The 25,724-nt window shown below is 36.4% G+C and overlaps 3 protein-coding genes across 3 annotated transcripts; all 3 read left to right on the plus strand.

The window, feature by feature from the left end:
- The first annotated feature begins 1,204 nt into the window (after positions 1-1,204).
- Positions 1,205-10,300, plus strand: LOC127517350 (NACHT, LRR and PYD domains-containing protein 6-like). Its single transcript, XM_051902825.1, has 4 exons — positions 1,205-1,504; positions 8,572-8,840; positions 9,074-9,118; positions 9,354-10,300. The coding sequence occupies exons 2-4, from the start codon at positions 8,585-8,587 to the stop codon at positions 10,298-10,300; spliced, it is 1,248 nt and encodes a 415-aa protein (XP_051758785.1). The 5' UTR covers positions 1,205-1,504; positions 8,572-8,584.
- A 641-nt stretch (positions 10,301-10,941) lies between these two features.
- Positions 10,942-20,098, plus strand: LOC127517352 (ribonuclease inhibitor-like). Its single transcript, XM_051902826.1, has 5 exons — positions 10,942-11,201; positions 11,610-11,725; positions 15,305-15,478; positions 15,939-16,112; positions 17,168-20,098. Exons 1-5 carry the CDS (start codon positions 11,184-11,186, stop codon positions 17,175-17,177), a joined length of 492 nt encoding a protein of 163 aa, XP_051758786.1. The 5' UTR covers positions 10,942-11,183; the 3' UTR covers positions 17,178-20,098.
- A 969-nt stretch (positions 20,099-21,067) lies between these two features.
- On the plus strand, positions 21,068-24,211 carry selenok (selenoprotein K). Its single transcript, XM_051902827.1, has 5 exons — positions 21,068-21,205; positions 21,758-21,848; positions 22,020-22,097; positions 22,178-22,273; positions 23,869-24,211. The coding sequence occupies exons 1-5, from the start codon at positions 21,187-21,189 to the stop codon at positions 23,870-23,872; spliced, it is 288 nt and encodes a 95-aa protein (XP_051758787.1). The 5' UTR covers positions 21,068-21,186; the 3' UTR covers positions 23,873-24,211.
- Positions 24,212-25,724: the final 1,513 nt, after the last annotated feature.

Below are 25,724 nucleotides of genomic sequence, written 5' to 3' on the forward strand. Positions count from 1 at the left end.
CAGATAGGCCTAGATAAAATAAAAAACACAAAATTAATTTTAACTAAAATTAAAATATAAACTGAAAATATAAATAAATCTAATTCAAAATATTAATAAATATATATAAATTGTGAAAATTCATCTCAATGGCAAAAAGTGTCCCAATCACCCGGAATTCACCCTATATATATATATATATATAAAAGACTTCAGATGCGAAAGCCTCTAAGTGCCATCTGAAATTTTCTTCTAAAATGAGCATTTTTATCAAGTTTGTATGTTTATGTTCAGTCATTTCACTTTAATGGCAATGAAAAGGACCTATTAATTGCCATTAAAGTGAAATTACTGAACCTAAACATATACGAGCTTGATAAAAATGCTCATTTTAGAAGAAAATTTCAGACGGCACTTAAAGGCTTTTGCATCTGAACTCATATATATATATATATATATATATTAGTAACACCTCCCTTTTTTTTTCTTAAAGATATTACTCTGAGGGGGTTCAACAGAAATTCGACCGGTACTGAAAGATGAAACCACTTCAACAAACAAATATTCTTTTTTTTCTATTTTATTCCCACTAGTGCATGTATATAATTGCCACAAAAATAAACAATAAGCAAAAAAGCAGTCTTTGTCTCTGTGCAAATGAGTCAATAAATTAAACTTATCGTCAATGATCAACTTTAGCTGAGCTGAAATGATGATGGTGATGAGATGAATATAAATACACAATGTTATTTGAGAGCGATGCAAATCCAGTAATCCAGTGAGTGAGAAGTGAAGACAGTCAACGGCGTTCGGTGACTCGCTGACCTAAACGCTGCGGTGATTAGGCCACGCGCCGTAGCCTCGCTACATGCTACTCGCTTCCTGGAGACGTGCATGAGTATAATCGTGACACAAATGAACTGATACATAAGATGAAAAAGTCCTTTCTACAAAAGAAAGCAAAATAGCTAACATCAGTCAATGTTTTTTTTTACAAATACACCAAGTTAACATAGTCAGCCAATACTCAGGTTTGAGCGTAAACTCTCGAAGAGTTCTCAGACATGCGTGACGTCACACATGCCGATCCGAATCCGAGTATATTCTTCAGTAACACGCTCATATCTCTTCTGAAGTTTCCACACGCGCATATAACAGCCTTTTTTTTTTTCTTGTGTTTTCCGAGATTGAGTAACTTCCTTGGTCATTTCCCCTTCCTAAAACATCCACTTTAAACTGAAACTAAATGAGATTACGAGTTATAAAAGGTGTAAACAGGGATCTCCACGCATCACCTGATATCAAAGTCAGTTTTATACATAAAACTTATAAATTTACCTCAGGGATAAAACACTGTGACCTATGAGACAAACTTGATATTCCTGCAGGGGACGCTAAAAAGACATTCTGTGAGGAACACAGCTCTTCAGGAGAACACGGGAGTAAAAGGAAAATCAGTGCTTTTGATGATCAAGGTCCCATTTCAGAGGAGGACAAAGAAACATCTGCATTGTCATTTTTCAAGGTAAGTTAGTAAATATTTTAAGTGTTTAAGTGTCATGAGAGGACTGTCTGAGAGGACAGTCTTTGGACAGGGTCACGGTGAATGAAATCACGAGAATCACGCCTTCTTCCTTCCTACAGAATAGGTTCAAAGTCAGAGTTGGAAACGTCTTTTTCCACAAATTTTGTATGTATGCAAACTGTATAATATCCAAGGTACACATTTAGTAATTGTACAGTTAATTCTCATATTGTATTTTCAGAAAGTTTTGGAATATTTTTCCTCTCCCCAAATTTGTACCGAAACACACTAATAAATAATTTAATAAGAAGGGTTACAATTGACCTATTAAGATTTTGTTTACACCAATATATTTTTTGCTATTTTTTTAAAAAGAAGTTTTCACAGGTTAATCAATAACAATTACAATTTTAACAATATTTCAAGTGTAATTTATGAGATTTGACCCTGGCCAGATTTAAACACTGATTTTGCGGCAGCATTCAAAATGAGTAAATGACCCTTGAAACTAATGTTAGGCTTCAAATAAAGATTGTATTACATTGTTATGCCAGTAGGTGGCGACCAGTGACTTTAAAAATGTATTTGATAGAGATAGTTCAAAAACTCTGGACCAAACAAGTCTTCATTTATTAATTTCAAACTATTTTTTTTTTTTTTTTTTTTTTTTACACAATGAATTTATTTAAAATAATAAATATTTGTATAACTTTTAGACATATATAAATACACTCATTTATAACATTAAATAGAACATTTTGTCAGAACCTCAAGTAAATTACATGTTATTTTTTTTAGTTGTCTAATGTTTTGTTTTCAGAATCGTGGGAGAAACGTGATCTGTATTAAAAAAATAAATTATCCAGATTATCCAGAATCATAAATTACGATTAAAAGCAGTGGTCTCAAACTCAGTTCCTGGAGGGCCACAGCTCTGCACAGTTTAGCTCCAACCAGCTCCAACTTACACCTGCTTGGAAGTTTCTAGTAATCCTGAAGACCTTGATTAGCTGGATCAGGTGTGCTTGATTAGGGTTGGAGCAAAACTGTGCAGAGCTGTGGCCCTCCAGGAATTGAGTTTGAGAACACTGCTTAAAAGAATATATTTGACATCTAAATTATACCTACAATTAGCTCTGTTTCTATTCAAATGTACAATCTTAAAGGTTCTTTCACTTTCAAAGGAAAATTAGCCCAAGCTTTACTCACCCTCAAGCCATCCTAGGTGTACATGACTTTCTTCTTTCTGATGAACACAATCAGAGTTATATTAATAAATATCCTGACGCATCCGAGCTTTATAATGGCAGTGAACAGGACCAATGAGTATGAGCTGAAGAAAGTGTCTCCATCCACATCCATCCATCATAAACGTACTCAATACAGCTCCAGGGGTTAATAAAGGCCTTCTGAAGCAAAGTGATGCGTTTGTGTAAAAAAATAAATCCATATTTAACAAGTTATGAAATAAAATATCTAGCTTCCACCAGACCGCCTTCCGTATTCAACTTAGGAAGAAAGTGTAAACCGTCGTCACGTCAGTTAAGTTTTTTCCATAAGTTGAATAAGGAAGGCGTAGGACGTAGCGTAAGCTTTTTGAACTGGGAGAGTTTTACACTTTCGTACGTTGAATACAGAAGGTGGTCTGGCAGAAGCTAGATATTTTACTTCGTAACTTGTTACAGTTTGATTACAAAACTGATTACAAAATTGTAGACAGATTACCTCAAAAAATTTAAGTAAAGCAACTCAAATATTTTAAGTAAAGAATAATTATAAATAACAATTGTCAAACTGAATTTTTTTAATGTTAGTTTTATTTAATGTTTAAGTCCACTGTACTTAAAACCATTGCTTACCATACCTAATGTTTCTTATTTTTCAATTATTTTGATGCAGTGGATGTAAAACCTAATAAATTCAGATTCAAAACATTTAAGTAAACAAAAAAAAAAAAAATTATACTTCACAAATTCGGTAATTACACTTTAATTGAAATATTGAATAAACTAACACCTAATATTTACGGTTAAGTGCTAGTTAGCAACAGCACACCAGCATGTGTTAATGTAAAGTACCGGGTATACTTCGGCCGTCCGCGTTCGTGCACCGTCCACATGAAGTAATTTTCGTCATGCTGAGGGCTCGCGGCCGGCCGCACACCCCGTCCATGTGCAGCCCAAATTTCGAGACCGCGCGGACGGTGCGCGTGCAACAGCACATTCGCAAGCAAGACAGAAGAGTCCACTAGGTGGCAATATGCACAGTACTGAGCACAATGTGCAGTCGTAGAAGAAGAGTGTGTAAAGAGCGATTCAAAAACAAGACGAGTAAACTCCATCGTTTTTTATTCCTGTTCTCTTGGTGTATCTTCTGAACTATGTTGCAATGGTGGATGCACTATTTTTCTCCTCCGATCGTGCCCAGCGAATGTCCCGTTGATGACACGATGTCTGGTAGAATATAGAAAAAAAAATGTACTGCGCATGTGTCGAACTCGGTCATCCACGGTTTAGTATACGACTGTGCACGAGATGCATCCAGGCGCGGAAAGTCAAGTATACCCGGGGCTTAATAATCAAAGACACTATCACTTTTTACTTGCATGAGCTGTCAATCAACATGCAGTATATACAGCCTTAAAGTTTTGCAGCCCATTCTTGACCTAACTACAGGCACTACTCTTCACCAAGATGGTGACCCTAAAAACTTCAACATCACAGAAACATATTTAAATACCAAAATAACAGAACATTAAACAACAACGCATCTTCCCCTATATTAATCTTGTGCAAAAGCACACAAAATAACACTCAATTTTAACATTTATTCTCCCTTACAAAGTGTGACGCAAAGCATGCTGGGAACGTGAAATCTGCTGCAACTCAGTTTAATGTTGAATGGACTCTTTTGATAACGTCGGTTCTATTCCTCATTCGGAAAATGTAATTGTTTTAAGCTCCATCAATGATTTAACAGACTTTAATTGCAGCGTACTCAATCTTTATAAGTTAGTAGTACTGTTCTTGTCACACAATTTCTGAAAGCTGACACTCAAACACCAGAACCACACACCAAATCTGCAAAACCATACACTAATTTTCAGCCTTCGACTCAGTTTTCAATTTCATAAAACACTTTTTGCAAAACACAACACACAATTCTCTATGTAACACACAAAAATCATGATTTCCTTTTTCAAACACAACCATTGTTTCTGTCCAACTACACATGGTTGATTTCTTTTCTTTCGTACTGTAATACTGTATTCACAACCACAAATGCTTACAGTAAAACAATAAATAGTTTGGTTTCAATCTTGCTTTCGTGTTTACCGGGAATTTATCTCTCTGCCAATTACTTTCGATCTTGTATAGAAACGTACATATGAGCTCAAGAAAGAAGAGCTTTAGGTTTTGAATAACTGTGTGTATATGATATATCCAAAAATAGAATATAATGGCAAAGGTGTTTGCAACGTAAGACAAATGTTGGCTTTTGAGATGTGTTTGTGATATTTTGAATGCAGTGCTTCATTTTGGAAGAGATGTGAGGCATTTTGCATTTTGTGTGTGCAATTCTTGGATTTGTGTGTAAAATTTTGAAAAAAAAGGCAAAGTTTTGAAAATGTGCGTAAGCAGTTGAAAAAAACTGTAAATATGGATATTTTTTTACACAAACGCATTGCTTCACTTCAGAAGGCCTTTATTAACCCCCGGAGCCGTGTGGAGTATGTTTATGATGGATGGATGTGGATGGATGCACTTTGTTCAGCTCATATTCGTTGATCTCGTTCACTGCCATTATAAAGCTCGGATACGTCAGGATATTTATTAAAATATCTCTGTTTGTGTTCATCAGAAAGAAGAAAGTCATATACACCAAGGATGGCTTGAGGGTGAGTTAAGCTTGGGGTAATTTTCATTTAAAAAAAGTGAAGCACATAATTTGTAATTGAAAGGGTTTAATGACAATATCTGGTTATGGTGACACTTACAAAATAGATGTATGAGATGATAAGTTATACCATTAATCATACACAGCATATATGTAAAATGTTACCTGAGGAATAGAAATAGAGAGAGAGAGAGAGAGAGAGAGAGAGAAAGTGTAGAGGGAAAGAGACAAATTAAAGAGAAGGCAAAGAGAGAGTGCCTCAACAGGGCTCCAGACTAACTTTTTTACTAGGAACACTTAATTTGTAGACTGAAAGCCCTCTATAACATGTTCATCCATGGCACAATGTTTCCACATCAGAGCTGTTGGATCTGATATCTGCGGTTTATAACGGAGAACTGCGCTGAATTTAAATGCTTCTTAGATCACGCAACACTGTTATTAATTCTGTGGTGAATCTTTCTTTACTGGATCTCCCTGGCAGCGCAGTGTAGTAACAGTGCCGCATGATCAAGATCGTCTCGTGAGTAGCTCCAGCTTGTGCTGCCGCTGAAGCGGCTGCACTGACATTGGTCTGAACTGATAAATGGTCCATGAAGCACAAATGAGTAGTGCAGTTTCGTTCCGCTTTCATTATGTTTGCCATTTTTATGTTGGGCAATGTTGTGGCAGTTGTGCCACATGCAGGACACCATTTAGTCGCAGTCTGGAGCCCTGCCCAAGAAAGAGAAGAGCCAGAGAATAAAAGAGGCAGAGCAACAGTTACAATCTTCTTTTATCCCTTCCTTGACATTGTGACTGAAACCCAAATGCCAGACTTTCAAACTGACCAATCAGAAGTTTAAAACTTCTCCCACTGTACTAAAGGTGTGACAATTAGCAGACCCCCGATGTACACACATATTGGCCTATAGGCCTTGATCACTATCAACACCTGTGTGCCTTCCAAATGGCCCTTGTAGCAAGAGAGAGGGGGTTGAAACAGCAAAGCAAATGTCTTTTTTCATTTTAAAATATCTTTGGATATTTTCAATCTTACACAGTTAATGTAATCAAATATAATTGTGTGTGTTTTTTTTTTGTTTAGTTTTTTTTTGCATCCGATCTGAGCCACTTCCAAATGTGGTTTTAAATCAGATACATATCTGATATCTGGACATCCGACTTACATTATATTTCTCACCTCATCAATGAGGTTATAACCTCGCTTTTTTTTTTTTTTTTTTATTAAACCAAAACCTTCACTGGGAGGCTATTCTCTCACTTGCTCGCTATCTCGTTATCATCAATATTCAGATTCATTAAAATGAATGTAATCTTACCTGCTACTGTATTTCACTGCAGAATTCTAGATTTAACGAGCTGTAGATAAAGTAACAAACGCAAATTACCGTTACTTTCCGATCTATATCCATTCAGTCAGATTTCGTGCTGCAAAACATCCATGACACCTTATCCTTTCTAGCAGGTAATCATGGCCACCCAATGTGAAATATAAAAAAAAAATTAATAGCACGGCCATTCAAAACCCAAGGGTCTACCATGCATAGTAAAGCGATCATCGACAATCATTTTAAGCAGGAATTAATGTAAACACAGATATCGGATACCAGTCATGTCTAAGTGAATGTTAACAGGCGGGACAAAAAATTGGATATGGTTAAAAGATCATATATATATATATATATATATATATATAATCAGGTGTCAAACAATAACCTACTAATGAGCAGATTCTTAAAGGGGTGGTTCAGTGGTTTTTTTCTAGGCTTGATTGTGTTTGTGGGGCGCAGTTTAACGCAGTATTTTTCATATATTTTACCTTTATTCTACACTGCTGTTTCCCTTCTCTTAAAAACGCTCTGAGTTCCTGGTTCTATGAAGCCCCTCCCTCAGAAGTACGCAATAGACTGATATTGGTTAGCTGACCCTGTGTGTTGTGATTCACTGTCCGGAATACTTTGTTACGATTCACGTTGTCCGTAAAGGCCACGCCCCTTACCCTTACGGGCAAACGTCGCATGTGCTTCGGTCAAAGTCCAGTCTTTGCTTCGGTGGAAATGTAAATAATGGCGTCAATATTGCCGTATTAATTTGAGCCCGAATCAGACCCAGATAGCAGTAATGATGAAGAGGCTCAAGCAGAACCTCTGCAAGCACAGCTTTTAATGGACGTTATTTTAAGTATTTTTGATTAAAGCTTTACTGTAGCTGAATACATGACTGAGTAGTAGCATTTTTGTAAAGGTATTGTTTAATTTATAACATGAACGAGCATGTGGGTAAAAACAACATAAAAGCTGTAATGAAACAATGCTGTACACTGATAACAGAAACGCCGACAAACACCAACAGAAGTTTGCTGGTGTAATTACATAGAAGTTTGTTGGTGTTTGTAGGTGTTTGTTGAAGTATGAAATAGAATTTAGCTAACTGGCTAGCGAAGCCAAACTGCGTTGGTCTTTGTTTACGTCCCAGAAACTATATAAAAAAAATAAAACGTACTTACAGTTTGGGGCCCATAAACAGCAGCTTCTGCTTTTAAAGTGGGAACTGCTCCATCTTTCAGTAATAGCCTTTGTGCAAATCCAGCATTGAACTCATGTAGATTCTAGAAGCTGTCTTCTGTAAAATGTGCAGCACAGACAGCTAAATTAGCATTATAATTGTCAGGAACAGAATTAAACATAAATTTTAAACATTGTTCCCGAAGTCCAGCGTCCCTAGGAAGAAGACTTGGCCTCGCCCACTTTGTTGCGTGTTCCTGGCGGCAGTGTTTGTTATTTGCAGGGTTTATGAGGTCACCAACCTGGTAAGAACCTCGTTGTAGTCCAAACTGTTCGTTTTTGTAGGCATTAAACTGCCATAACTTTAAAAGACAATATCTCTGTTTGCATTGAACTTTCAGCGCTGTAACTTTGCAGATACTGTTTATGCTCAAGCAGCAACATTACACACTAACTAAAGTTTAAAAAGTGAAATCGCAATGAACCACCCCTTTAAACTGAAAAACAATGTGAAGAATTAGTTTTGGACCTTAAAATGTTTCGTAATAGTTGGTCTGATCAAAGTGCCGTTTCATTAAGCACATTTATTTGCACATACTGCATAGATCTCTGCTATAAAAGTGCAACTTCTAGTAGACTTTTTTTTTTCCTTTGCTACAACAGTCCATGAAGGACAATGGAATCTGTTTTAGAGCTGCTTCAAGATATTCTAGAAGACCTGGAACGAGACAATCTGAAGAAATTTAGGAGTCTCTTAAAACAAGATGGACCCCTTCGAGCTGGTAAACTGGAGGATGCTGGTGTCACTGATATAGTGGATATAATGATGGAGCGTTTTGGAGCAGAAGAAGCTGTGAAGATCACACTGAACATCCTGAGGAAGATGAAGCAGAACCAGCTGGCTGAAGAGTTACAGAGCAAGTACACTGAAGGTAATAAAGGAAAGAATAGAGAACAAGAGGCAGTATAGATTCATAGAAATGTATATATTTAGATTCTCTTGTTCTCCAAGACTACATTTATTCTTCAGAAATCATTCTAATATGCTGATTTAGTTAATAGTTTAATAGTTGTACTGCTTAAAGAAGTGTTGAAACATGCTGCAGTGCCTTTTTCAGGATACTTTGATGAACATAAAGTCTCATTCTTTTCTCTCTCTTCAAAGTGCAAAAATCCTTAGAGCCAGCTGAGAAACACATAAGAAAACAAGGTGAATTAACCTTACTCACGTCCTTGCAGTGGGATCAGAAATGATTTTAGTATGTTTGATGTATATTGATCTCAGTACACAACAGAACTGCTTTCAGTGCTGTCAATTTAAATACCATATGTTTGCACCAGTTGATTTTAATGATAATCATGCCAATGTGAAAAACCTTTGTGTTTAATTTTCTAGTGTTGTTTTGTTCACACCTTTTCCTGTTTATTTATATTTTTCATAACAGAGGATTTCTGGCTGCAGGAATTCATGAAAACACACAAAATAAACATGAAGGAGAAAGTAGAACACATTTTTGAGTGTAAAAAGGGAAATGAAGCACATCTCAAGGATGTTTTCACAGAACTCTTCATTACGGAGGGGGATCTTAAAGAAGTCAATCAAGAACATGAGATTATGAAGATTGATGAAGCCATTAAACCCCGTAAATCACAGGACTGTTCAATCAAATGCAATGATGTATTTGGTCGGAACAAAAATAAGAAAAAGATTGTTCTGACCAAAGGCATTGCTGGCATTGGAAAAACGGTCTCAGTGCACAAGTTCATTCTGGACTGGGCAGAAGAAAAAGCCAATCAGGATATAGACTGTGTTTTCCTTCTTCCATTCCGAAGGATTAACTGCATTAAAGACCAAGAGATCAGTCTGCATGAGTTTCTTCAGATATTTAATCCTGAACTGGAGGACCTGGAAACAGCAAAGTTATGTAAGATATATAAACGTAATCTTGCATTTATCTTTGATGGACTGGATGAGAGTCGACTGCCTTTGGATTTTGACAGTGGAATGGTGAGGAGTGTTGAGAAGCGATCATCTGTAGATGAACTGTTTACAAGTCTGGTGAATGGGACTCTGCTTCCATCAGCTCGTGTCTGGGTGACATCACGACCAGCGGCAGCCAATCAGATCCCTCCAGAGTATGTAGGGTTGTTCACAGAGGTGCGAGGATTCACTGACCATCAGAAGGATGAATATTTCAGAAAGAGAATCAAAGATGAGACTCAGGCCTCCAGAACGATCTCACACATTAAGAAATCTCGTAGTCTCTACATCATGTGTTACATTCCTGTGTTCTGTTGGATTACAGCCACTGTACTTTGGGACGTCCCCATTGAGAACAATGCAGAGAACATCAACATGACACTTACTGAAATGTACATCATTTCCTGCTAATACAGATGAGGATGAAGAGCCAGAAGTGTGACAGAAAAACAGAAAGAGTCCATACCAAGCTCTTAGATTCCAATAAAACAATGATTTTGAAGTTAGCTAAACTAGCATTTGAACAACTGAAGAAAGAAAACATTGTGTTTTATGAGGAAGATCTGAGAGTATGTGGTATTGATGAGAGTGAAGACTTTGAGTCCACAGGAATGCTCACTGAGATCTTTCAGCAAGAAGCTGGACTTCATGAGATGAAGGTCTTCTGCTTTGTGCATCTGAGTGTTCAAGAGTTCCTGGCTGCAGTGCATGTGTTCCTCTGCTACCTGAACAAGAACATGGATGAGCTGCAGTTTTTCAGTGAAGAAGCACAAAACGAGCTGCAGTTTTTCAGTGAAGAAACACGAAGAAAGATCAGGCCTGACCACATTGACAAGCCAGACAAAAATATTGCTTTACATGATTTACTAAAGAAGGCTGTTAGGAAAGCAATGCAAAGTAAGAAAGGACATTTAGACCTATTTTTACGGTTTCTGCTGGGCATTTCACTGGAATCTAATCAGAAACTGCTCAGAGGCCTGTTCTCACACACTGAAGAAAGCAAAGACAGCGTCACAGAAATAACCAAACACATTAAAGAAGAATTACAAAACCAGGACATCTCACCTGAAACTTCAGTCAACCTGTTCTACTGCTTACTGGAGCTCAATGACAATTCACTATATACAGAAATCCAAAGATACTTCAGATCATCTCCAGAAAGACCCCTCTCTTCTTCCATGTGCTCACTGATTGCTTACGTACTGCTGATGTCAGAGGAGGTGCTGGATGAGCTCGACCTGAAGAGGTACAATACTGAACTGGGAGGAAAAAGGAGACTCCTGCCAGCTGTGAGATGCTACAGAAAAGCAGAGTAAGGAACTTGATGGCAGCTCAGTGGTACTCTTAATCAAAGTTTTTAAATCTGAAAATCAGTTGTAGCATAAGATGTAGTGTGGAGTATCATGTTTTTACTGATTTTGGAGAGTAAAATCTGTATGTACTAAAATGGATTTACTAAACAGTGATTTTATAGACATACATTTGACAAGTTATTTTCACTTGGCTGTCACATCAGTTCCAGCATACTTGACATTTATAAATTTTTCCAGAAATCTTGAATATTCACAGAGAACAGGACATAACCTATTACTGTTTCTACAACCACTGTTCCTACAAGATAAACACACAATAAATGGCATGAACGAACATCCTGTTTTACAGACTCTCCTTATGTTATCTCAATGACACCGACTGTGAAACTGTGGCTTTGGCCCTGCAGATACCAAACTCACCCCTGATAGAGCTGGACATAAGTCGCAATTACCTGCATGACTCAGGAATGAAGCTGCTCTCTGATGGACTGAAGAGCCCAAACTGTCAGCTGAAGATACTGAGGTTTGAGATTCATTCAATCCTTATACAACACCCACCTCAGTATTTCAGTCACTAAAAACAGAATATGACATTAAAAACACTTAAAGTCCCCCTGTAGTCAATAATTGTATCCCTTAAAACTCATCTTTGATCACCAAGATTACATATTTAAATGTTTTTTCCTGTGAAAAAATTTCTTCTGTGCCTTAAAATAGCTTGACTGTAACTCTACACCCTTGCCCCATTTAATACACGTGGATCAATGAATATGCAAATTAGTCCCACCTCCACTCTCTCACGCCAGCTCAGAGATCCACTCGGTCAACTTACTGAGGTAAACGCTGCACAATGGAATCGCTCTTTACAACATCAGAGATTATGGTAACTAACGGTAATAACGGTAATTAATATGTTGAGCCTTTTGCTTGACCATGTTATCAAACAGCATTGAACAACTCAGAACATCAGTGGAGAAAGCATGTTCATCATAACATCGTAAGATACATCACACACCCGCCATATTGCTAAATCTACACGAATTTTCATATCAACAGGAAAAATATACTGGGATAACCTGGCTTCTCTCGAGACTCCCCTGCTAGTTCGCTGTTAATGATATGCTAAAGCCTGCTGGCACATTGACGTGATTGGTTACAAGACAGATTGTGACGTCACAGACACCAGCGATTTCAAACCGTGGGTTTCAGGTTCTTTTTTCTTTTTTTCACTGCAGTTTTAAGGAGAAAATACTCAGCAAAAGTTGACATGAATTTGCACATGGTTTGTCTTAAAGCATATTAAAAACATCACATAATCCAGTGGTTCTCAAACTTTTTTTGGTCACGCCCCCTTTTAAACCTTTAAAAAAAAGTTTTAATTTAAAAAACATGCAATAGTTTCACTTCGTAATGCCGTTGAATCATTTAAAAAATATAACCGTAAGAGAGAATAATAGATCAGAACATAACTTTTAATTTAAATAAACAATTTTCAGTGATGCTTTGGATGAACATTATGTATTCAGTGGCTGCAGTGAGCTCTTCTCACAGCGTGTCACAAGCTCAGCTTGTTGTATGTCTTCTCGCCACAAAACGGCAGCAGAGCCTGAAGAGATGCTTTTCTATGGCAAGGAAGTTCTATGTTGGGCTTGTTCAGATGGTGAAAAGTCAGTGGTCTGAAGAAGGAATAAGTGGAATTGGCATTCGCTGCCAATTCGGTATTCGGTTCATCTACCGCTATTCACGCACTTGAACGCTGTGGCGAAGGCTGTTTTCTTTTTTCTGCTGATTTCCATGCCCCACACTTTGAGAACCACTGCCATAATCCCACCATTGTTGTAAAAATTTAAAAGACTTTGTCTTTATAAAAACTTTCCAAAAGAACTTAAAGGATTCTACTAAAAACTTTTTAAATTAATTACAGATTCATATTAAAATGACAATAAGAGCTTTTGCGTTTCACTGAATTAAAAATAACTTTACAACTCACTATATTATGATCAGTAAACGACAATGGTGTGATATAGCATTTATTAACCATAGTCAAGTGATGCTTGAAGACATAAAACTAAGCTAATATAGCTAAAGCTAAATAATTATCCCGTGAGTGAGCCCATGTGAGCCCATGTATACTGTATTTGAATACCATTCAGAGCTCTCCAAACATCACACAAATCATATTTTTCAATTTTTCAGCATTACAAATAATCGCTGCCTATAGGGAATCAGAATCGTCAGGATTGGCTCTGCCTGGATAAAATCCCATCTATCTGGCCGATGCATCCCTGTGAATTTATTTTTCAATGTTTTTTTTTTCTTTTTCAAAATTAAAGGAAAAAAACTCTAATAATAATACTAATAATACTCTAATAAATATTTGATAGTAAAACATTGGTTTTGAGTACAGTACTACTATTAACAACAACAAAATAAAAGTAAAAAGTTAATTAAAGGCTAATTTTCTAATGTTTAATTCTGACAGATTCTTTCATCAGGGCCTTAACTGCATTTCCTTATTGAATATATTTTAAATTAAAATAAAGTTCATTAAAAATTAAGTTATTTAAGATATTTGGCCAAATGATTTCTAGAAAAAAAAAATGTGTGTAATTTTTACAGTATTTCTAGTGTTAGAAAGCTTAAAGCCTTAAAGGGATAAGTTCACCCAATAAATAAAAATTATCCCATGATTTGCTCACCCTCAAATCTTCTTTCAGACGAACACAATCAGAGATATATTTAAAAATATCCTGGCTCTTCCAAGCTATATAATATTAGTGACATCCATCTATCATAAAAATAATCCATACGGCTCCAAGGGGTTAATAAAGTCCTTCTGAAGCGAAGCGATGGGTTTTTGTAAGAAAAATATCCATATTTAAAACTTTATAAAGTAAAATAACTAGCTTCCAGCATACAGCCATACGCATTGATTTGTGAAGGAAGAGTGACCTCTGACTCGACGTATGACATGGAAGTGCAAAGGATAGAGCAAAACAAAACACTGGTCACAAATAAGAAGTCTAAAATGAGAATATTTAAAGAGAAATGTCGGAGGATTTTGATATAAGAGAAGAGGAGCTTGAGTTTGTTGCCCAGCCCTATTTGTTTAAACCGCGAGAGGCGTCTAAGCCTACACTACTCCTACATCCTACGTTATACATCACTTCAGGGCTTCCTCTTGTGCCGCAAGTCGACTTACGCAGTATGCACATGGCCGTCTGTGTACAGCCGTCTGCCGGATGCTAGTTATTTTAGCTTATAAAGTTTTAAATATGGATATTTTTCTTGCAAAAACCCATCACTTCACTTCAGAAGGCCTTTATTAACCCTCTGGAGCCCTATGGATTATATTTATGATGGATTCATTTTTGGGGGGCTTCAAAACAGGCCCCCTGTTTACTACCATTATAAAGCTTTGTAGAGCCAGAATATTTCTAAATATATATATGATATATCAGTCATATACACCTAGGATTGCTTAAGGGTGAGTTTTTGGGTGAACTATCCCTTTAAAGATTCCCATATCATATCATAGAAGTGTTGAATTCAAACAGGTCGAACACCTCTCATTGTGTTTATCACTGGTTAGAGCAGCCAGCATAAGCAAGTTTCATCATCGCTACAATGGAGGCCTGTCTCTCTCTGCTCTCGTGCTGCAGCTGCAGCTGCACAGTTCAATCACTGTTTGTCACACATTTGGAGTATGGTCATGGTGAATCTCATGCACTGCAGTGTAGCTATACCAGCTCTTACTATGGTGGAATTATCGGGCCATTGGAGAGATCCCGTTGCTTATAATAAGAGGACATTTAAACACTGCAGTGTACTGATACTCTGAGCTCACCCACTGCACACTGCCTACATGCTGCTTCTCTGCACTCTCCTTTCGCAAACAATGAAACCATTTTTAACTATTAACAAGAGTAGATTTGATGGTGTAAAAAGTATTTGACTTTAAAATGAAGCAAAGTAAAAGCTTCAACAAATTAAAATACTCAAAGTAAAAATTTTGGAAAAAAGCTGTTTAAATACAGTAACAAAGTATTTGTACTTTGTTACTTTACACCACTGTAAAGTTTTTTTTTATTATTCTGTTCAGATTGGAAGGCTGTTCTCTCACAGGTCAGTGCTGTGAAATCGTGGCATCAGTTCTACAATCATCAAACTCCCGTCTAATAGAGCTGGACATGAGTGGCAATGACCTGCAGGACTCAGGAGTAAAGCTGCTCTCTGATGGACTGAAGAGCCCAAACTGTCAGCTGGAGATACTGAGGTTTGAGATTCATTCTTTCAGTATATTGAAGCATTATAAATTATTACTGTATATTTATTTTGTAGTAGATTTTTTAATGCATGAATTTTATATATGTATAAGAGTCACTCTCTCTAAAAGGAAAGGAAAATATTATTGTGCAGAAACAATGTGTGAAGTGTCAACAACACAGTTTAAACCACCACTGATGCAGCATTTCATTTACTCAGAACCTAAAAACCAAACTTGAACACAACTATTTCCTTCAGGAGATACAATCTATGTGCTTATGATCCTCAGTATCTAGTAGATGTCTGTATAGATCTGATCAGAGACATATTCTCCTTTCAGCAGAACTTATAGTTTATGAAATGAGATTTAACTTTTATCAGTTTATATTAAATGGACGTGTAATTATTGATAAGATTTAACAAGCGTTTGTTGTGAGTTATGATGTCACAGATATCTTCATTGTTTGTAGATTATGGGGCTGTGAGGTGACAGATGAAGGCTGTGGTTATCTGGCTTCAGCTCTGCGTTCAAATCCCTCACACCTGAGAGAGCTGGAACTGAGCTTGAATCACCCTGGAGAATCAGGAGTCAAGATGCTTTCTGATCTACTTAACGATCCAAACTGCACACTGAACAAACTCGAGTATGTTGAGCAGTAAGATTCATCCTGTGAATGTTTGTATTTGTATTTTCATCTTACCATTTACAAGTGTACAGTGGAGTGAAATGTGGAAAGGGTTAGAGGAAAAGATTACTTATTTACTTTGTTACAATATCAATCTCAAGGAGTAGGCCTTCTTAAAAAGATAGCTCACACAAACATTTAAAATCTGTCATTGTTTAACTCACCCGCACGTCATCCAAACCTGTATGCCTTTCTTTATTCTGTGAAAAGAAGATATTTTCTGTTCAGTAAGAAAAGTCTCAGCATTTTTTCCCTTACAATGGAAGTCAGGGGTCACCAAAAATATCATATTTTCTGTTCGACAGAAGAAATCTATGTAGGTTTGGAAACACATGAGAGTGAGTAAATGATGAGAGGTTTTTTTTGTGTGTGTGTGTTTAAACTGTCCATTTAAGAAAGGGTAGGTTTTATTTGGATCAAAATCAATGGATTGCTTCTTTGGTGCTGGTTTAGTAAGAATATAACCATGTTGTGCTTGGATGGACAGGTTTGTCATATTTCCTCTTTGAGTGGCCACACGTGATCTACTGTACAGGTTTTACATGGCATTTTTGATTGAGTTCCTTCATAGTGTTTAAAACTAAATACTCCCAAACAACTGAGGTGCTTCCATGTTTTGACACTGGATCTTCTTCTGCAGATTCATTGTCTTCACCATCAAGGGATCATTTTGACAAGCAAACACACATTTGGGGTCTTTCACACATGGTTCTTTCATCTGTCTTCCCTATTTCTTATGAAGAAGCATTAACTGCATTTTAGGCATCTTTGGCCATTGTGATCCTCCCTGTTTTTTCACTCTTACTCGTGATATTTCTTATTAAGCTTTATCTGTGAACCACAGAAATCTGGTGTGTCTTTATATATTATAATTAAACATTTATAAATTATAACTAATGTCCTCATTAAGTAAATGTGTGTGTTTTTATAGTTTAAATCATGGAATATGACAGAGGTATGTTCACACACATATCTATGGTTAATGTTGTTTTGTTCTCTCTTCTTGTCTTCAGAAGCTGGTAATCTCAAACTGGATCCAAACACAGCAAGACACTTGTCTTATTCTGTCTGAGGAGAACACAAATATGACATGTGTTTAAGGATCAGCCATATCCTGATCATCCAGAGAGATTTGATGAGTGTCTTGAGGTTCTGTGTAGAGAGAGTCTGAATGGACGCTGTTACTGGGAGGCTGAATGGAGTCAGTGAATGAATATCAGTGACATATAAAGATATCAGCAGGAAAGGAAGGAGACACTGTAAATTTGGATTTAACAAAATATTCTATCCAAAATAGTCTGAACTGTTCTGATTACAGATTCACTGGCCGTCACAATAATCTGAAAACCATCATATCTGCCTCCAGATGGAATCCTAAACCCTCGCAATCCCGCTTTGAATGTTGGGTAGAAGTCTGCTGCAGAGCTCACGGGCTTGCAGGCTTTGCAAAAGTGCACATTGAGGGTGCATTGAGGGTGCATATTGGCCGCAAAGGGGGCACTCCCGAACATGTGTCAAACTCAGTTCCTCGAGGGCTACTGTCCTGCAGAGTTTAGCTCCAACCAGCTCCAAAATACCTGCCTAGAATTTTCTTATAATCCTGAAGACCTTGATTAGCTGGTTCAGGTGTGTTTAATTAGGGTTCAAGCTAAACTGTGCAGGGCTGTGCCCTCCAGGACTGAGTTTGACACCCCTGCCCTACGGTCTTGTGGACTTGATGGACACGCCCACGTGGCAGCCATTGTAACAATATTTTATCTTTTGACGCTGACGCATCCAAGTGTGAAATGCCCGCGCTCAGGCTCTACAGTGAGTGAAATGCCCATACTGACGCGCTCAGGCTCAGCTGTCAAGTCATCATAGGTTAGGTAAGTCACAATGGCAATTAGTTTTTCCGATGATATATGTCACCAACCGTCAAGCATTAGGCCTACATTTAAGTGAAAATGAATGCCAAGTAGGCTAATATGCAGCTTGTTGTACGTTTTGAAACCAGCAAAATCACGCACCTGCAGCGCTTCTGTGAACGGAGAAAACAGAATAAAACTATAGGCCTACATAACACATATACAATAAAAGGGAATATTTAGGCCTATAGGCTACGCGAAATATTTCACTTAAATAATTAAGTCTACAGATTAACAAAACGAAATTGGTTCAGTGGCGCACTCCAAAGATCTAGGAAAGGACATTCTGCTTGTTTTCGTTATTTAAGTGTCTTTTGTAAATGTATGAATTATGGCTTGCTTTTACCTGTATGACCATAAATTACGGAGTACAGTTTACTGTCTTAGAAGGAAAAAAAAAAAAAAATTCCATGGTCGCGCCGGCGGCTCGATCACGCGCGCGCACACAAATTCTTGCATTGCTTAGCCTACTTAACATAGCAGCCTGTTAAATAATTAAAATAAAATACAATCAATCAAACATAAATCTGCTCAATTCAATTCTGTAATACAATTTGCCGTTTACCACCCGTGACCACCGCCTGACTGTTCTGTTATGTGAAGGATGATGTCGATAATGCGAGTGAAGTAGCTACAAAGCTTAATAAATAGCCTAATAATTTAGCATTCGTCTCGAAAATGGAAACAGTGACGAATGAGAAAGCTACAGATTTAACAAGCGTTTGTTGTGAGTTATGACAGACAGGCTTCAGATTCACTTTAAATTAATTCGTTTAGCATCTTATTTAGTTTTTATCTGATTAATAAGCCTGTTTCTCGCCTTGAATATAGCAATAGAAGCTGGAATGGCGTTAAAAAAGAAAAGAGATTTTTTTTAGAATTATTTTTTATTCGTTTTGGCTTGACGTACAACCTGAATAGGACATCTGTTAACTTTAGAGGTTTTGTGGTAAAAAAAAATAGGGCAGTTTTGTTCATAATTTATGTTTACAAACATTATAAACAAAGCTATATAGGCAAGGCTATTTGTAAACATTTTAATTTATTTACCGATAAATTACATTATTTCTGAATGTAATAATAATGCGACATATATTTTTTCCTCTCAGGAATAGCGTCGGTATTTTTAACCATGCAGCAAACATTTTAAAATATCTTGAAAAAATACATAAACCGTTGATAGTTTTTTCTTTCGTTTAATAGGTTTACATTTGGACAGAATCTTATAAAAGATAACTGTAGGCCTATTGGCTAAGACGGCAAATATTCTCTTTGTTTTTTAATAAATAAAATGCTGTAGGCTACGTATTATTATTATTATAATTAAGTAGGCTACATGCAAACAAAAAAAGTTACAAAAAAATAATGTTATTAACCGTTATTTTTTCTAAACAAACCGGTTTCGGAACGTTAATAATACAGAAGTTCCTTCTGGAACAGAAAAAATACTGATTCTGCTCGGAGTGAAACGATTGAATTTTTTTGTTTTTAAGCCCTGTTTTGTATTGTGAGGCCTGTATATCCGCTCAGTCCAATTTTGTGCCGCAAACATCCATGAAAGCTTTTAACTATCATGCTGGCAAGTAATCATGTACCACCCGACATGAATCACAAATAATTTTAATAACACGGTGTAAGAAACTGTAGTCTGCCTCGACCCAGATTCCACTGCAAAGTATATTTTAGAATGAGCTCATCCCCAAAATGGCTTAATTATCACAGAGAAGAAAGTCAACAGTTATGTTGTTTCTGCACCATTTGGGCTGATCACATCCTGACCAAATGGTCATCAATTGTAGAATGGGAATAGGTGTGGGACAGTGGGAGCCATCTCAGACAATGGGGTGTGTCACAACTTCATTAACATACAGACCACAGCTGCTAATACATGAGCAACTACATTTACATGAAGAGTGGTAAACTGTAACAGGATAAAAAGTTTGAGATTTGGATGTTCTGTTCATTCCGACTCCGATGAACCCAAGGTGCTACGTGTACTTTATCACTGCTATGTTGCAATAAACTGCTTCATCAAGATCTTCAACGTCCTCATCATTTTTTCTTACAACGGCCATTCAAAACCCAAGGGTCAACCATATTGCATATAGTAAAGCAATCACCAACAGAATCATTGTGGGTGGGGATTGATGTAAACAGATATCGGATACCAGTCGGATACCTAAAATGAATGTAAACAGGCGAAAAAAACAAAAAACAAAACAGAAATGGTCAAAAGATCAGATCTTTGCATTAATACTTGCAGTGTAAAGTAAAGTCCAAGTCATGTGACTCAAGACCATAAACCTGACCATTATCCTACTGTACCAAACTTGACCAGTATGCTGTCAGAGAAAGGGCTAACACAATCATTAAAACTGCTAGATTACTGTATTATTGCAAAACATTATTATTTTAATCCTTTTTTTTTTTTTAGAACCAAAACTGCTTGTGAAGTGAGCAGGGAAATGCCTCAGAGATTTGGTAGTGTTTGTTTGTTTCTCAGTTTCATGTCCTTTAACAGGTGCAGATACTGACAGATGTCGGTCTCACCACCCGTAACAACAACGGGTTTCACTCCGCAGTCTCTTTATCTAGAACAGTCAGTGTATTAAAGAAAGTAAAAGACTTTACGACATGAATTGTCTTTTGTTTTCTGTTTTAGAGAGGGCAGTGAATCACTGTGTTCAAAAAACAAACAAATATTTGTATGCCATACAATCTACACTTATGAATATGAATAGCTACAAGATAAGTTTGATCATATCTATATTACAGCTCATGTCTTTACATCTAAACATCACTGTGATTGTAAATAAATGGGTAATAATACCAAATCAAATAAACAGCATCTATTGGTACAGTTTACAGCAATACGTTCTTTAAAAATATATGATAAATATTTTTTAATTAATGCTTGGACAACAATTACAGAACAAAACAGCCAATGGTGTAACGAATAAATAATAATAATAATAATAATAAATAATAATAATAATAATAATGAAAGGCATTGCTTTTTCACAACAAAAAAAGTCTAGTCAAATACCAGTGAAACGTCACGAACAAATATTGAGGCAGTGCGCAGAACCGGAAGCCGCGCAGTTTCCGGTTAAACAGCGCCGACGATGGTGTATGTGTCAAATGGTAAGTGCTAAAAACAAATCCTATTTCTTTAAGAAAAATAATGTTATTTTTTGCGCAAAAACATGTACCACTCTTATTACATACGTGGCTAAATATGTAATATGGTGTCATTGTGTTTGTTGTCAGCCAAGAGTGAATACGTCCATTATTATTGGTTCGCCTGTCACTCTGCCGAACAGAGATGTTTGATATGTTTGTATGAACTATCGATACGACCCACTCTAGCCCAACATATGGTTTTGTTAATGTTACAGATGATATCCGGTTAGGAATGTTGCAAATTATATGGTAAACACACATCTCCTGAATATTAAGTAAACGAAGCTGACGTGTTTGTAATCTTGTATCGTATTGGCTCGTCAGTTTGAATATTCATGCGTCAATCTGTTTATTGGCTTGCTGACCTGCCAACGTCATGTATTAAATATTCATATCAACTTGTTCGCCATAGGGTTTTTTTTAACAGTGATATTCGTCATATATGTTTGTATGTTACTCATCCCTTTGATGTTTTGTGGTATATGTTATTATAATATTTTCCGCTCTGTTCAGGTCAGGTTCTGGACAGCAGGAGCCGGTCGCCATGGAGGTTGTCTTTCTTCAGTGACCTGTTTTGGTCTGCAGTCGAGTTTATTGGCTTGTTGTAAGTTTGTGATATTGCTTAAATATATCACAGAAAATCAAACTGATTTGAGGAATTGTTCATGTCTGGATAGGATACTTAGGTACTCAGTGTTTGATCACATGACTAAGTGCACTAGTACTAGTGATGATTGACCTGCCTGTACTAGTGATCTGTAAAATGTCTCTGCAGCTTCCAGACGCTTATTCAACCAGATCTGTCCAAAGATGGACACAACAGAGCATCGTCTCGCTTCAGCGACGGCAGAGGGTACGTCTGACCTCAAGCCCGCATCGGTTAGCTTTTACTCATGTCACGTTCTCTGTGTTTACACTGTGATGTTCTCGCAGTCCTCCTGGATTCCCTGGCGGCCGCAGACGGATGGGTAGAATAAACCATGGCGCAGGTCCCACTCCTCCTCCCATGGGCGGGGGTGGATGAGGAAGGTTAGTTAGAGCAACCTAATTGAATACCTAATAGCAACCAATACTGAGAGAAATTCATTAAAATGTCAATTTTTACCATTTATTTATTTTATTTTATTTATTATATATACAGTAGTGTGCAAAAATGACATCCGGAGGGGATATTTGTTATTAATGACCCTACAAGTTTGATTAAACCATCAAAATATGAGGATATTTTTTAAATATCTTAAATATGTGGAAAGAACAAAACACTAAACTTGGTTAAGGTATTTATCTGACAAAATTATTTGGCAAAAAAGGCAAATTACAGCTGCAGGTTTGAAAAACAAGCAAAGAAAAACAAAAAGCGGACAGGAAAAAGCAAACATTGACTACAACTTAATCGGTTATTAATATTTCATTGGCTCTCTCTTGTGTTCATAATTTCTTTGTATGACAGCCTGGACAAAAATTATGTCACATAATTTGGAATGTTTCTACAGAAGAGGATTAGGGCCAAGCAATAATAAAAAATCATCTAGATTAAAGTCATTATAATGCAAGAAAAAACTTAAATTTAAACTTACATTTCCAAAAAGTCTAAATAAAATGTTGAGAATAAACGCATTCGATCAGTGTTCATTGCATACTGATCCTAGAGGACATGACAGAGTTGGATCACCTAGTCAAGCTAGGCTTATATTTTAGACTTTCATTCAGTAACAAAGAAATACATCTTTAGCTAAATAATAAGTAGCATACAAACTTTAAAGAGAATTTGCAAGTGGCTGGGTCTTTTTAGAAGAAAAAAACAGTACAATTTGCGCGATGTAGACCTACTCACAAGAAGACTGGACATTCTAAAACGCTTAGACTAACAAGAAAAACGCCTAATATTAAAAGATCAAATTCTGTACACACCTTATTAATAAACCATACTATGTGCAGATAAGCATAATGACTTCACCCTAGGCTGAACGAGTGTGTATAGACATTTATCTTTCTGTGTAGGCTATTTCTTAAAGTCTGCTTGCGTAGAGATGTCCTTTCTGTTTCCGTTTGCACATCTACAGTAAAACACAGATGCCACTTTTTTCATTCTTGAAGTGAACTTTTTGCCTGTATGGTGATTAGAGTCACTGTTCTGCACTGCCACCCTGAACTTGAGAACGTGCCGCGTCTGTTTTGCAGCATATGGCGAAGCACAACGACTTTATTCTCAAAGTGTAATCAGTTTATTCTCAACATTTTATTTAGACTTTTTTTCTCGAAATTTAACGAGTTTAATCTCGCATTATAATGACTTTAATCTCGAGATGGTTTTATTTTTTTATTATTACTTGGCCCTAATCCTCCTCCGTATGTTTCACTCTGTTATTATCACAAAACAATCGACTCAAAAGCGCAACTACGCAATATGATTACAAAATCTTTAATAATATGTGAAAAAAAAAAAAAAAGGGTGAAGATGTTAATTTTCTAGGCTGGACATCACTTTTGCCCACTAGTGCCCATTTAATCTTTTGTTATTATTATTTAGACATTATTCTCCTTAATTAGAGTCTTCTGACAAATGATTTTGTCTTTATTTTTCTTACTTTGACCATGCTAATATTGAATAATGTTGTGTGCAGGTAAACGCCTGCACGCTGTTGCAGGCGTAGAGGACTGTGATGTGCTGCTGCTCATGTAGGGCTCTGTACGTCACGCTCCTCTTCCCACGGCTGCCGCTGCTGTCACGCAGCTTCTTGACGTTACTCTGGGAATTCCTTGTCCGAGGGGCCAGAGTGTCTGATCATGGTGGCCAAACCCCAGCACACATACATGCACACACACACACTCACATACACTCACACACACGTGTTACATAACTCCTCTCTCTGTTTTTTTAGTAATATGTTACGAAATATATGTAGTATCAGACATTTTATGTAAAATTTGCATCAATAAAGATAAGTTATGTTGATGATCCTTTGAGTTCTGTCTAGACTGGCTTCTGTTATTGGGATCTGAGTTCCTACGGTCACGAAAACCTGAAAATATCGGGATTTTTGGTCACAATTAGGTGACTTTAACTACTAACATTATACACTTACAAGACTATGGATTCACTGTGTAAGGATGATGATTATAGGGGTTATAGTTTTAGGTTAATGGTTGAGTTATGGTTAGGGGTCAAGTTAATAGTGTTAATAGTGAAATAAAGTATTAATATCAATATTACACTGATTCTTGAGATAAGGGACAAAACATGTCCTATACACAAAAGCCCTCTTTATGTTAAAAATAAATAAATTCAGCAAGATAAAAATAATTAAAAGGTTACATCTAAAGGAAATTTGGATACTTAGGACATTCATTGCTTTTATTTTTAAATAATTTTGTTAGTATTATTTTAAAAGCACACATTATACTTGGAAACACATGTAATTTAGCCACAATGTTAAACTGCCAAACAAAGTGTTTAAAAATGTGACAAATTCAAAAATATACATTTTAATTGAAAGGCAGAGATCTGTAATATATCAAACAGTACAAAAAGTAAGTCTTGAATTATGTTTTTCATAAATCAGGCAGTGTCACAGTCATCTTTAACTCTGAGGAGCACTTACTATTTCCTGCTCATTGTGGATCTCACAGTAGGACACATAGTCCTGGAAGTTTTATAGTTTTTTTTTATATTTTATACAATGTTGAAGTCTCTGCGGTCACAGCTTTAACATGTCAACTCCATCATCCTGGTGTAATAGTTTCTGAAAATAGTTGTGAGATAAATGTTTATTAAGGCTACAACTGAGAGAGAAAGCAAAATTGCTCCACTGTACACCACATGGTTAAGGTGGAAAAATATTCAGTTTTGTCAACTCCGTCAGGTTTTATGTCTGATGGTTTACAAGTGCTCTCAAAAAGTCTATATAATGTGATTTAATGTTTTTTTGCATATGGGAAATACTTCTAATGTTGTTTCATGATTCTGTTTACATATACTGTATATTTGGCCCCAGCTGGACCTTTGTCAACACCATCAGTATTTGTCAACTCCGTCAGTATTTAACACCGTCAGGTGAAGGTTTTTGTTAATTTTGAAAAAAAATGTCTTATTCTTTTTTCAATTTATTGTGTTAAAATATTAAAACATCAACTGAACTACATGATATCATGTCTTATTTGTCTAAGAACATTGGATATATATGTTTAATATTAAAAAGGAGGTTATAAAGAATTAAGGAATTTAGGAACTGGATTGTTCATAGTAACCCTAACCCAAGAAAATTTTTTAAAGAATTCATTTTTTTCACTTAGCTCCTTTACTGAACACCATTATTACATAACTGAAGACTTTACATGGTTGTGGGATGGATCAATTTAAAAAATATCATGCTTTTTAATGCGTGTGACGGAGTTGACACAAATTAAGTTCCAAAGTGAATAAAATTTACATTTTTAGAGAAAAACATTTTCAGAAAAACCTGTTCCCTTACATGATTCA

Source organism: Ctenopharyngodon idella, chromosome 8 (genome assembly GCF_019924925.1).
Source record: "Ctenopharyngodon idella isolate HZGC_01 chromosome 8, HZGC01, whole genome shotgun sequence".
NCBI classification, from domain to species: domain Eukaryota; kingdom Metazoa; phylum Chordata; class Actinopteri; order Cypriniformes; family Xenocyprididae; genus Ctenopharyngodon; species Ctenopharyngodon idella.

Bases quoted from the DNA above. Each gene is read 5' to 3' on its own strand.
- LOC127517350 (XM_051902825.1), top strand. From the start codon at position 8,585: ATGGAATCTGTTTTAGAGCTGCTTCAAGATATTCTAGAAGACCTGGAA. The intron at 8,841-9,073 runs GTAATAAAGGAA...CTCTCTTCAAAG, and splicing joins ACAGAGCAAGTACACTGAAG to TGCAAAAATCCTTAGAGCCA. The intron at 9,119-9,353 runs GTGAATTAACCT...TTTTCATAACAG, and splicing joins GAAACACATAAGAAAACAAG to AGGATTTCTGGCTGCAGGAA.
- LOC127517352 (XM_051902826.1), top strand. The intron at 11,726-15,304 runs GTTTGAGATTCA...TATTCTGTTCAG, and splicing joins TGTCAGCTGAAGATACTGAG to ATTGGAAGGCTGTTCTCTCA. The intron at 15,479-15,938 runs GTTTGAGATTCA...CATTGTTTGTAG, and splicing joins TGTCAGCTGGAGATACTGAG to ATTATGGGGCTGTGAGGTGA.